The sequence below is a fragment of the Elaeis guineensis genome, chromosome 5, assembly GCF_000442705.2.
Source record: "Elaeis guineensis isolate ETL-2024a chromosome 5, EG11, whole genome shotgun sequence".
In the NCBI taxonomy this organism is placed as follows: domain Eukaryota; kingdom Viridiplantae; phylum Streptophyta; class Magnoliopsida; order Arecales; family Arecaceae; genus Elaeis; species Elaeis guineensis.
Window position 1 is genome coordinate 18,394,559 of NC_025997.2, and position 13,276 is coordinate 18,407,834.

At 40.1% G+C, this 13,276-nt stretch overlaps 2 protein-coding genes and 1 long non-coding RNA gene across 3 annotated transcripts; 1 reads left to right on the forward strand and 2 right to left on the reverse strand.

Moving 5' to 3' along the window:
- Positions 1–3,679: 3,679 nt before the first annotated feature.
- LOC140857784 (major pollen allergen Aln g 1-like) lies at positions 3,680–4,964 on the reverse strand. The gene is made up of 2 exons (XM_073256973.1): positions 4,726–4,964; positions 3,680–4,228 (listed from the first exon to the last, which is right to left on the reverse strand). The coding sequence occupies exons 1-2, from the start codon at positions 4,907–4,909 to the stop codon at positions 3,924–3,926; spliced, it is 489 nt and encodes a 162-aa protein (XP_073113074.1). The 5' UTR covers positions 4,910–4,964; the 3' UTR covers positions 3,680–3,923.
- A 2,429-nt stretch (positions 4,965–7,393) lies between these two features.
- LOC140858110 (uncharacterized) lies at positions 7,394–9,252 on the reverse strand. The gene is made up of 2 exons (XR_012141422.1): positions 8,993–9,252; positions 7,394–7,702 (listed from the first exon to the last, which is right to left on the reverse strand). It is a non-coding gene; the product is annotated as an uncharacterized lncRNA (long non-coding RNA).
- Positions 9,253–10,453: 1,201 nt separating this feature from the next.
- On the forward strand, positions 10,454–12,215 carry LOC140858109 (uncharacterized). Its single transcript, XM_073257683.1, has 3 exons — positions 10,454–10,729; positions 10,819–10,903; positions 10,998–12,215. Exons 1-3 carry the CDS (start codon positions 10,712–10,714, stop codon positions 11,651–11,653), a joined length of 759 nt encoding a protein of 252 aa, XP_073113784.1. The 5' UTR covers positions 10,454–10,711; the 3' UTR covers positions 11,654–12,215.
- Positions 12,216–13,276: the final 1,061 nt, after the last annotated feature.

Here is a 13,276-nt window from a genome sequence, read left to right on the forward strand (position 1 = left end):
ACAGATGCAGGCAGTAAGTACCATCCGCATGTACCTAACGGATGAGGTGGTGATCCATGTGCTGAACGAGACTTCTCTAACAGTGCTGTGGTCGAAACTCGAGGAGTTGTACATGGCGAAATCTTTCACCAACACTCTTTTTCTCTGGAGGCAGTTCTACCAGCTACGGATGACTGAGGGACAGAGCATGTAGGAGCATCTAAGTCACTTCCAGAAGATCCTCACCGACCTCCTCAGCATTGGCGAGAATATTGAGGAGAAAATCAGGGTACTGGTTTTGCTAGTGTCGCTTCTACCTTCGTACGAGTCCTTGATGACTGCTCTTCTAATGGGGAAGAGCACCATCAAGATGGACGAAATTACCGCGGTGATACTCCAGAATGAAGTTCTCGGGAGGGAGAACCCAACTTCGAGCTCAAGTGACGGTAGCTCAGCTTTGGTGGCTTCTGAAGGAACAGAAGGTGATAGATGGAGCGACAGGAGATCGCGACGAGGATGGTCCAAGTCCAGGAGGGACTTGAGCAAAATCAGGTGTTACCGGTGTGAGGAGTTAGGGCATCCAGCCAGAGATTACCCTCAACTCAAAAATCAGACAGTGACTACTGTAGCGACGGTCGGCAGCGATTCAAATGGAGATGTTCTGAAGATATCTGACGAGGTATCCACTTCTTTCCAGCAGTGGATATTAGATTTTGTATGCCTCTATCATGTATGTTGCAGAGAGGAGCAGTTTGATTTCTTGGAGAACAGTGAGAGCATCGTATATCTGTCGGATGGATCTCGCTGTGCGATCAGAGGCATTGGGACGGTCAGCTGGAGGACATATGATGTGAGTAAGAAGATTGGGGGAGGTCCGATACATACCCGATTTCAGGCAAAATCTTATTTCACTTAGCAGACTGGATTCGAGAGACTACAGGACGGTAGCTAGTGGAAGAATCCTGAGGATGCTATACGGTGATAGGATTGTGCTGGAGGAGAAGAAGGGGAGCAGAGGACATTATTATCTGGCAGAAAATTCAGTGCGAGGTGGAGCTTCAGGAGCCAGGTGGAGCCCAGAGTGAGGTGGAGCTTCAGGTGGAGGTGGATTGGGCACGAGACAGGAGACTCGGGAGAACGAGAAGCGACGTCGCAAGGTGAGATTCTTATTGCCACAGGATGATGTCCCGAGTAGGTCTCAAGTCAGGAGGAGCACAGCATACGACGGAGATGAGATCGAGCGGCCTAGCTCGACTCTCATGTTTGCCCATCCATGATCAGCAGGCGATTACCCCAGGACGTGGGGGCGAGGAGATCCAGAAGCTCTCGGAGTTAGGAGGAGGCCGAATATCGAGTTGAGGTAGAGATTGTTAGGATTTGATATCTCGAGATTCGATTCGCATTAAGCCCATAACGAGATCTGCGGTGAAAAATGGAGTCCAACGAGATCAAGATCATCCCAAACTGAGCTCGGATGGAGGAGATACGAGCTTTTGAAGCTTGTACGAGATCCGAGGCGGCGGAGGACCGTCGGTGGGCCAGTGGAGCAGCGACAGCACGGCCCAGGCGGGGCCAACGCGCAGGGCGTGCGGCCCAAGCGCACGGCCCAGGTGGGTGGCCCGCGCATGCGGGCCGGCCCAGGCCCGCACGTGCGGGCCAGCCCAGGCCTAAGCACTGTGCCTGGGGCCTGTACCTCGGTCCACCGTAGATTGGGCGATCCACAGCTAGGTCTGTGGACCGTGTGGGCATTTTCCATGCATTTCGCATGATCCGTGGTACTATTTCATGGACCAGCGCACGATCAGAGGGCGTGGGTAGCCTGCAGTCTTGATCCAACGACTGGGAAGGTTATTTGGCTTTGTTTATGACTCCTAATCCCTCTCTAACTGATGTTTAAGCCCTTTAAATGGGCCTGTACACAAGAACAGAGGATGGAGTGGCCTAGTTTCTCGTGGATGCAAGCGTGGAAGGCTTCGTGCGGATATCAAAGACCCCGTGAAGAGAAAAAGGAGCGTGATGCTGCTAAGAGAGAAGGAGCAGGAGGCTCCTGGATAGCGGATGCCGGTCACTTCAGGGGTTAAGGGGGGTCTTCCAAGAGAGAGAGTTTTTGTGAGAAAAACTTCTAGTGAGAGAGAAATTGGGTGTACAAGAGTTGAGGGTGAGATCTTCTCTTGTAAATTTTTTTTTTATAGTAAAGTTTGCATGCCCCGTAAAGACGAGCCCCTTTGTGGCTGATCCACGTATTTTGATTATTTTGTTTTATTTCTTCTTTCTTCCTGCTACATCGCACAGTACTGAAAAGATTCTGGGAGATAGTATCCTGGCCAGACATCCACCTAATACTCTTAAAGGTCAAAGACATGTGCAGGACTCCACTTTTCTCGGTGCACGTCTAAGTTTGGGCTTGGACAGTATAATTATGCTTTATCTTAGTCAAAATAATTTTTTATATAGAATTTATAAAGGATGCTAGGTCACAAGTTGATAAAATGGATATATGAGGGAAGATATTATTAAGAAATATTTTTCTGAGAATTAGGAAAAAAGAGTAAGAATGATGCACCTACATTGTTAAGTAGATAAACTTGTAAGAAAATTATGTTGGAGACAATTCTTATAGTTTTCATCTTGTTCATGATATCAAAGAAATCACTAATCAGATTAATCATCTTAGGAAAATAAATAAAAAAATAAAGTTTTGTGTTTCTAGTAGATAAAGTTGATTTTTCGTAGAGATTCTGCCAATTCTAGGACCTTTGTGACAACGATTTAATTTGTTTCAAATAAATTCAAATAATCTAGTTTATACTTATATTTTAAATTTTATTGGTATGAGTATAGATTGGTTGTTTAGACAGACACCGTTGGTTGTATTTTCTTTCACTGCTCAAAGGGATTAGGCCCCACTTGCAACGAAAATAAAAACTGTGCAGCAATTAATTCATTAATAATTAAATATATTGCTGACCTATCTTGTTTATAGCTATGCAGTCATTAGATCAAGCGGGTTGCTCATCATGTTTCCTTTGGTGCTAGAACAATTTTAGTCACCAAGACTCTATTGACTACCAACGATTTTGCACTACGTAAATCTTTTTTTTTTTTTTTTTGATAAGTTGGGTCTGGCTTTGATATCCTATAATTTTTTCTATACCATTCATTCACATTGGTTGGATGGCCCAATGTAAAGCTTAGAGCAGTTGGTGCCGTACATAGACCAATAAATAGTTAATTTTTCGAGGTAATTTGATGGAAAAACAATGGTCAGGATGGTTTTTCCTAACCCCATGGGTAATGAATCATAATCTTTTCTTAGTTTCTCTTTAGGATTGTATAATTGTCATCATCACATCTAATGGTCCGGATTTTTTTTTTTTTTTAAATTTGTGTTCGTTGCTGCATCTAAGAACTATTTTTCTGGTGTATTTTCTTGTATGATATATATTCATCTTCCCCAACACACATTGCTCATCTTTGTCATCTTAAAAAATTGGATAATTTAAATATACCAAACAATTTTTAGAGATTTTTAAATTAAATTATATAAATTTTAATATATAAATAATTTAAAAAATTATATTCAATAATTTAGATCATGAACGTAAGATCCGCATCATCTGATCTAAACGTGATCAGATTTGAATAGAGGTCAGCTCAAGTGTAGCCATATAGGACAATAAAATCAATAAAGCGAGGTTGCGGCTTCTGAAATACAAACCAAATTATTCATTTGAGACTCGAAAAACAAACACATCTGAGAGGAATAAGAGATGAAACAAGGGGGCCATGCCCTTGTTGGGACATTGCATCAAGATATATCACCACGTACTCTCACTCTCTTTCAAGACAAAGCACTCACAATCCTCCCAATAAAAGCACATTCAAAAGCAAACAATGAAAGCATGGCTACCATGACTCAGTCCTTAATTTGCCGTCCGAGAACCTTAGGCATATGCATCAGGGTTTGCGATCAAAAATCCTTCCACAGCCTTCATCATCCCCAACACTGCACCCATGAGCAGGCCCTTCTCCTCTACGCTGAGATCGGTCTCGTCGAGGGTTTCATACTCTAGAATGACCTTCCCGGCGGTGCTTCCATCGCTGGCAGTCTCAAACTTATGGTCGAAGGAGTACGACTTCAATCTGATGCCAAGAAGCCCTCCTTCGACGACAGAGTACTTGAATACATGCTTCTCGTTGTCCAGCACGTCCACCCGGTCCTTCACAAAGTTGACCGGCGACTTCACGGCTGAGAAGAGTTGCATGGATTAGAATGTTCATTAGATGGTTAGTTGACAATGTAACTCAGTTGAAAATAATCAAGCATGATGTTGCCACTGTTTGATCCAAAAAAACAAAAATGAGGAAGAAGAAGAAGAAAAGGAAAGGAAAAAGGAGGAGAAAGGAAAGTGTGGCAACTCATCATATGCATTATTTCGTCGTTAAAAGATTTTTTATCTCAACCGTGTTCAGCATCTTCGTGTGGGTGTCTTTTTTTCTTCTTTTCTTCCCTCCTCCTCTTTTTTTTTTTTTTTTTTTTTTTGAGAGAGAGAGAGAGAGAGCATTAATTTTTGCAATATATGGCTTTTTTTTTTTTTTTTTTTTTTTGCTTTTTTTGGTCAATGCCGACAAGCTAGCCCAGGCCATGCCTAGCTCTCAGCAACGTAAAAGAACCCATCACTTCTTTCCCTATTCTTCAGAATAGGCCTGAAAAAATAACACAGAAGGTTGTCATTAGTTTCATACCGTCCGTGAAGTTAAATTTCTTGATGCTGCCGACACCACCATCGCCACCAACGATCTCAACACTGGAGATGTGTTCGGGCGCGATTTTTGGCATCAAGTTGTGCACATCCAGGATGCCAGCCTTCCATAGCCTGTCGATGGCTACGGTCGACTTGCACTCCTCAACGAAGGACCCTGCAACCATATTGATCAGTGGAATAGATTGTCTTTGATCTGAGCGTGATTTGAAGGATATTGCAAGAGTTCACTATTTATAGATATAGCAGTGAGGGATGCAAGAGTTGCTGAGGCTATTCTATTGGATAAATGAGGAAGCAGGTAGAGTAGTTAATTGGGGATCCAGTGAAGATTGAGGGGCCATTGGGTAGGTGGCCTCATAGTCAATTCGGACTACTTGAGTGCAGCATTGAAATAAGGGAAAGCCTTCACCAACCCATTTTGGCAGTCTTATTTGGAGAAGCTATTTTCATATTTTGAATCCCAGTAGAGCAACCTAATTATTATTGCATACAGACTCATCCTTACAAAAATATTCTCATCAGTCATGGTTGAAAAATGGAAGCAGGTTTCATTTTGTGAGCATATCCAATCCACCACCATTGTGGAATCTGCTTCCAAATAGATTCTAGATGCCCAAATAGTTTCGCATCCAAATCTTAAGTCTTATAGTGTGGCAAACAACTTAATCATATGCACCAAAGTTAGGGAAACCAGCATCGATCCCCTAGCAAGACCACGGCCTATGTGATCCCAAATAACAAATGCTGGACCTCCTGTACCTTTAAACTCCTATCAAAATTTACCTCCACAAAGTCAGAAAGTTAGGGCATGCCATTGAACAAGATATTGACCAGCGAAATCTAGGCTCATACAACCCCGAGCAAGAGCACAGCCTATATGATCTCAAGTAATAAACCCTGAGCATCCTAACCTTTAGGAGGTGTTTGGTTGGAGAGAGTGAGAGTTTGGAATCGAAATCGAAATGGGTGACTCCCATTCCAACCGTTTGGTTGGGAGGAGTCCCATTCCGATTCTGATTCCGGGATGGAATGGGAATGGTTCAATTTATATAAAACTCAATCCCTACTCTTCTCTATGGATTCAATTTTTTATTCCAATTACGATTTCGATTTCGATTCTAGTCACGAACCAAATATTTCGGAGGATTTGACCATTCTGATTCCGATTCTAAGCCATTTTGATTTTCATTCCTATTCTAATTCCGGTTGCGAACCAAACACCCTTTTAAACTCTATCAAAATTTACCTTCACAAAATCAGAAGTTACGGCATGCTGTTGAACAAGATATTGACCAGCGAAATCCAGGCTCATACAACCCCCTAGCAAGAGCACAGCCTATATGATCTCAAATAACAAACTCTGGACCTCCTAATCTTTACGGGGTGTTTGGTTCGCAATCAAAATTAGAATGAAAATAGAAATTGAAATTATTTGGAATTAAAATCGGAATGGTCAAATCTCCCGAAATGTTTGGTTCGTGATCGGAATCGAAATCAGAATCGGAATAAAAATTTGAATCCATAGAGGAGAGTAGGGATTGAGTTTTATATAGATTGAGCCATTCCTATTTCATCCTAAAATCGGAATCGGAATGGAACTCCTTCCAATCAAATGGTTAGAATGGGAGTCACCTATTTCGATTCTGATTTCAGACTCCTACTCTCTCCAATCAAATACCCCCTTAAACTCTATCAAAATTTGCCTTCACAAAATCAGCAGTTAGGGCATGCCAAGATAGTGGCTTTGTTAACGAGAATACAGAGGGAGAGTGTGGTGTTTCGTAACATCTATCAAATAAAGCATATTGAGCTTTTGGCTGCATTTGGGAGAAAACTCCCGAATATTCCTGATACCTCTGTATTAGTTGAGGCAAATGCGAATTGACAGTAGACATATTCCAAACTTGAGCACCACAAGAACACCGGGCCAAGACATGATCCACATTTTCTTTAATTTATATCTTGTTACTTTTTCTATTTGCATGAACCATCCATTCATATGTTACATGCTGAACGATGCAATTATAGCAATTTGACTGGATATCATTACTGAAATTTGCTCTATGAGTAGATTAGTTGCCTTTATTGATGAAAAAAATGTTTGCTTTCTTCTTTTCTTGAGAAATGAGACATCGATTACTTGGATTTCAATAACCTTTTAAGAACCTTCTTAGCTTCTTACATTAAACCTTGTACCTGGTCCAAATTTATTTGATACATCTACAAGTAAAAGCCTGAAACTTGAAATTTGAGACTAAATTTAATAAAATCGAGTTAATTTGTCTTGTTTTTAAAAATAAATATGAGAGAGTATCTAAAAGGACTCCAATTAAACTCTATACATTCACATGAATGCAAACACGCATGCATGTTTGCATGCATGTATACATGCACACACATACGCATGTACAAACATAAATACATAAACATGTTTACAAATTTATAATTTCCAAGAATGTTTCATGTTATATCCATGTTTTGCAACATCACCATTCAAATGCTCTTTAAGTTATGGATGCATATACATAAGTATGTATATATGCACTTATTAGCTACATGTCTAACTAATTAATATATAAGAAAAAATCCATGATGACCAATAAGTTTGTTGTACAAAATTACCATCAGCATGTGTCAAACTTTTACCATCTTGAAGATTAATATCTATTCTCCCAAAGTAGTAGCCAATAAGTGCATTTCTTTTCTTTTAAAGAGCAAAAATGCAGTAGGTATAATATGAAAGGAATAGGTCAATGCTCAACAACAGGCCAACCAAACCTCCGTATTCTCTCTCAAGCTAGCCATGTGAGGCCACCACGACCTTTTCCTCCTCCTAAACTATTTATTACATAACTAAACGACCTCTTCCATTGGTGAGGCCTTGTTTTCTATCTCCGCAGGCCCTCCAATTAGAGAACGCCTTCTTCTCCATAGTCTGAACTAGTAAACGTGCACGCCTGCAAGGGACTTAGTAAGCTGACATGCATGTAAGACAACAAGCCAACTTGGAACATATGACAGAGAAAAGATAACCTATGAAACAGTTTAATATTTATCAATACGTTTCTTCCATCACATTTTGCTTAAAAATATATAACTTCAACTTCAGCGACCTAACATAATTCTCCACTATTATTTTAATATGATGTCATTATGCACACCTGCACATCCCTTAATTAAGCATTCAAGGATTTAGTTGGGAGTGCTCAAATGTCTTTGTTTATTGAAATAATTAGATGACTCGAATCTTTATGTACCAACCACCGCCCATGCATGAATAGATCTGACTAAATGTATGATTGGTCCGGTGATCAACTCACCGCCAATTGACATGCATGAAACTCACTGTTTAAATCACTAATAGCAATCTAATAATCTTGGTTTGGCCTGGGAAACACTTTGTAACTTACTCATAGAAGGAAATAAAATTAAAAGTCGCATTACTTAAGCATCATTAGAAATAGACATACCATTTTTGAGAACATATATAACTTATTTCAATCTGCTTAAAAGTATGATCCTACCAAATTTAAAATGAAGACTGCATTTGAACTCAAGTCACTTAGCATACAATAAAATGCAGTTTCCTTCCAAAATAATAATGATAATAATAATAATAAATGCGGTCAACCAGTTAAGCCATGCGCATGGCTTGGATGAGTCAAAGTTACGATGATGATCCATCTTATAATATTATGGTGCAAGATAGGATTAACTTCATCAATAACCATGCAATAAATCACCTCAAAAAGCTGATTGATAAAAGTGCATCTCCAATACACAGACCAAATGAGACAAGATCTGATTTTGAGACTTGGATGGAAAACTTATAAATTTACCAAGGTGACTAGAATGCTCGATATAAAGTTTCGACCATCCCTCAGTCATGTAATGTTAATCTTCATTTTATTGGATTTAGAAAATGCAAATGAAAGCGCCTGAAAAAGATCAAACCAACAGTCAGACCGGATCCCAATTTGATCACAAAATAATGGGACAGGTCTTGATGTTTTTATAATTCATTTTTAGTAATGTTATATTTTTATATCTCTTTTTCTACAAGTTAAAATAATATCACCAGTATCCCAAAATAAAGGACAGCCAGGTTATAAATTAAGAAATCATCAAGTCTTAATGAAGCCCTGGTATTAGTTGACCTAATGTAGAGCCTCTTTTTTTATATACATAATAATTAAAAATAAATAAATAAATAATAATAAAAATAAAAACTATTCAAGAAGAAGCACCTCTTGCATCTTGCCAGTTTGGTACTCAAGAAGAAAGAGAGAGAGAGCACCTCAACCCTGTCCCACCCTCTACATCCTTCATTTTTCCCTCTTACCCATCCTCCAAAGTCTTCACAATGGTGCACATTGGAACCTGGATTTATAGCTTCACATTTACACGCCTTAAAAGGGAGAACATGAACTCTCTAGAGAATACACGGGTTGAACTTGGACACAAAAGTTTGGTTACGGATACCTCTTAATCACCAACACGACAAGAATTCTCTCCAACGGCCAAGACACGCATATGAGGAGAAACGTGGTAAGCTCACCAGAAAGTTATCGTAACTCAACACGCACAAGGGTTGAACTTGGACACAAAAGTTTGGTTACGGATACCTCTTAATCACCAACACGACAAGAATTCTCTCCAACGGCCAAGACACGCATATGAGGAGAAACGTGGTAAGCTCACCAGAAAGTTATCGTAACTCAACACGCACAAGCAACCTTGGAAGCTCTTTTGGAGTGACGCATGGGGCCAAAGCCTCCTTTGTGCTGTAAAGCTGGTGTTCTTTGGCAAAAGCACTACAATCTACCTTCCTCACACTAAATTTCACTTCCATCAAAATCTGTAAGCTTCTAATAGTTTCCAGTGCCATCAAGAAGCCGTCACCCAATGCGATCATTGATTAGAACGACTCAGTTCCACACGCTGAAAGGATATACTTGAACATAAATTTTTGGAAGTCTAAAAATTTAAAAGAGTTGTATGGCCTCTGTAACAAGGTGACCAACCAAAAATTACAACCTCAAAAAACACCCAAAACTATGGAAAACTTCTAGGAAAATGTTATAACCGTATAACTTTTAACCATCTATGTGCTTTTGCAGCAAGTGAGATCGACTCGCCTAGCTGCACTGAAGGCATACTTCACCAACTGAAGTACGCAACCCAGCATGAACTCCATGACTGCTCCAAAACAAGTAACTTGTCTGAAAATTCTCACAACCTGATAGAGTCCATGGACCAACTAAATTATCCCTTCAGCTCATGGACTTGAACCTGTCACCATCCCTCCCACTGAAAGCGATAGCTACTCCAGTTACGGTAATGGCCGAAGCAATTTGTGTAAATAAGCTGACAAGGGTGGACTATGCAATCCAAACAGAAGGATCACCCTGGGACGCCAATTTCTATACAATAACTCTTAGAAAGCAAAATTCTTCCATCCATATCTCCTTCCCACTTGCCAAGAACCATTCTTTCCTTTAGCATGAAGGATTCTTCTGGAGTGGATATCCTCTTTGCCCAGAAAGCGCCTCTACTCTTTTGACTAAGAGGCCACGATCATGCTCACTTTAATTTTTGCTGGTCGGCAGGGATATTCTTATTACATTACAATCATAGGCTGGTCGAGCCAAAGCAAATTCCTTTGGGCTAAACACTCCAACCAGACACCTATCCCACCCTTACACCCACACCCTAAAGATATGATGAGGACTATGACCTCAAAGCAAAAGCACAGAGGAGAGAGTTCCTTTCAGAGATCCATCCTCATCACTTTATACACCTTTACACCCTCTCTGTGATTCCTTGAGTGTCCCACACCTTTTGGCCTTCCATTATTCCATTCCCCAAGTACAAATTATGCCATCCTAGGCTCCCCAGTAAGCTCCCAGAGTACCGATACACAGAAGAACCACCCATCCGAATTGTAAGGTGAAATTATCTCACTCATGGTTCCAGAACTAGAGGTATGTCAACCATGTCCCTCCATAATGATAGGAGAATGGCTTCATGTAATTATTAAATACTAAGATCTAATGTTCATCTGCAACTACAGAAAGCTCGAGTAACAGAGTTACATGTCCGAATGGACTGCAACGGCTGTGTGCAGAAGATCAAGAAGGCAATGCATGGAATTGATGGTAATGAATCACTATCAACTGGAGAAAAAGTTTCCACTACATGTTTCATTCTCCTCTCTATTGGAGTTGTAATCCTGTTATGTATTTTCTGTAGGTGTATATGATGTCTATGTTGACTCTGCTAAACAGAAGTTGACAATCGTGGGGAGGGCTGATCCTGAAAAGATAGTCAAAGCCATCAAGAAGACAGGAAAGATTGCCACAATCTGTTCCCACACAGAACAGGTCGAGGCCAGTGGCTCTGAGCAGCCACCATCCACCGAAGCTGCAGCAAGCAGCAGCCCACCAGCCACTGAACCTGCTGACCAACCTCCAAGCGAGGCCCCTCCCACCCCACCAGCAGAGCCCCCGCAAGAAGCCCCTTTCGGAGAAACCAAAGCTCCAGAAATAAATCCATCACCTGAAGCCAAGGATGCCACCCCAACCGAATCTAAAGATGTCGAGGAGATCCACATGGTGCATCGCTACCCACACAGCTACATCTACAGAGAGCACTGGAATCACTACCCTACTAGTGGACATGAGATCAGACATGAGGCTTCATCCCATGTTGCCCACAGCTATAGCAGCTACAGGCCATCCCCATATGTAACAGGATATGGACACCTCCAATCAGCTCCACAGGACATTAGATATGGTGGGGCAGAAGCACTCCATGATGGTTATTATCATAACCAGGGAGGTGGAGATGGAAACCAGATTACCTCTATCTTCAGTGATGAGAATCCAAATGCATGCAGGATAGTGTAAGCAATGAATAGGTTGTAAAATCAGATGTACGAGGAAGAAGATAGCACAGACAAAGGCGCTGCAGAACTTTACTTTTGCATATATAAGAGTATTAATTAAGAAGCTGAGGGCAATGATAAGAAAAAATAATGTACAGTGGAGGCAGCTTTAAACAATAAATCTCTAGATGAGGAAAGAAGATAATCAGATACTTAGCTTGTCGCAAATGAGAAAATTTCCTTATACATACTTAGCTTGTAGCAGAAGAGAGAATTTCCTAATACATACATAGCTTGTAGCAGAAGAGAAATGTCCTTCATACATCTGATACTGCTATAGAGCAATCTATCTCTTGCCTAAGAATCCTACAAAATTGTGCTCCACTGCATTTCTTAGTCTGGTATATGGAAAAAGAAGTTGCTCTAGAATTTTGTGAGAATCCCAACCAAGGTGTCATAACAATCTAGTATATGAAACAGTTGTTCAAGAGTTTGTTGGGAATCTCAATCTAGGTGGTACAAGGAGCAGCAACCATGTACAAATGATTTGTTGGTTATATAATTTGCTAAAATAATTTTATTGACATGATCATTGTCCCCAAAAGAGGGGAAAAAACTTGCATATGCTTTAATAATGTCATCAGAATTATCAGAATCTATCAAGCCAATGAAAGAAATAGTAGACCAATTTGCACAGCTAGGTTTGAATTGACAAATTTTTGGTTACAAGTTTTTGCTGCAACATGACAAAGGAACTAAGAACACCAGCTAAACCAATTAAGGAACTATTTTAGAACACAATTAAAAAGTTGACCTTGACACCTTTTTAGTCTTCTCCAACAGCTGAAAGTCAGTAAAAGCCCTGGCTACATAATCCAATTTCTAATTGAATTTTGCAGCCAAACCATTATGGGCGATGTTTTATTTTTCCACAATAAGAATAACAGTCTGAGCTGTACAGACATGAAAACTATATTAAGAACATATAGCCACCATTTGGACAATTTTCCCCTTCCAACATTATGTTAACATAATTCAAATTCTGCCACAAACCAAAAATGAATAACATGAGCAAACAATTCTTCAATTGAATCAATAAAACTACCAAGTCCATGGTACAAAAGGTGGAATAAACTTGCAGATTGAAATTGGCAATGAATGTTATGTTAATGGTATTAGCCACAGACAATAAGCAGATATTAGAGTTACTACCAGCATAGACTCAAAAATTTATAACTTGTCAAATGAATTTGTAAAAGTTAGACTCATCAACCAAGCATCAATAGAGTCGTGTTTATCATCAACAAAGATATACTACTTGACAAACTGTAATAAAATTGATTCTAATATCATTAATGAGACTGATGGACAATTACCATAGAAAACTTTAGTAGTTTATAACATTGCTTGGCTGGAATTTTATAACTCTCTAAAGGCAAGAGTAGTGGGAGGAAATTTGCCCAACCCAGAAAAGCCAACCAAATCTGACCCTTTTTAGGCCAGGATGTCAAGGATATTCAGTTAGGGTCAGGTACAAGTCCTTTTTCCCCCCCCCTGATCTAGAGATCAAGAGGCTCATATATTGGTAGCGCTTTGACCCAGCTCAGGTCATGAAAATAGAGATTTATTCGGGTCAGCTGATATG

What these genes read in the sequence shown, in the direction of transcription:
- LOC140857784 (XM_073256973.1), bottom strand. Translation starts at nt 4,909, where the DNA reads ATGGTTGCAGGGTCCTTCGTTGAGGAGTGCAAGTCGACCGTAGCCATC. An exon ending in GAAATTTAACTTCACGGACG is followed by an intron (nt 4,229 to 4,725) that starts GTATGAAACTAA and finishes AACTCTTCTCAG; the next exon opens with CCGTGAAGTCGCCGGTCAAC.
- LOC140858109 (XM_073257683.1), top strand. An exon ending in GGCAATGCATGGAATTGATG is followed by an intron (nt 10,904 to 10,997) that starts GTAATGAATCAC and finishes TATTTTCTGTAG; the next exon opens with GTGTATATGATGTCTATGTT.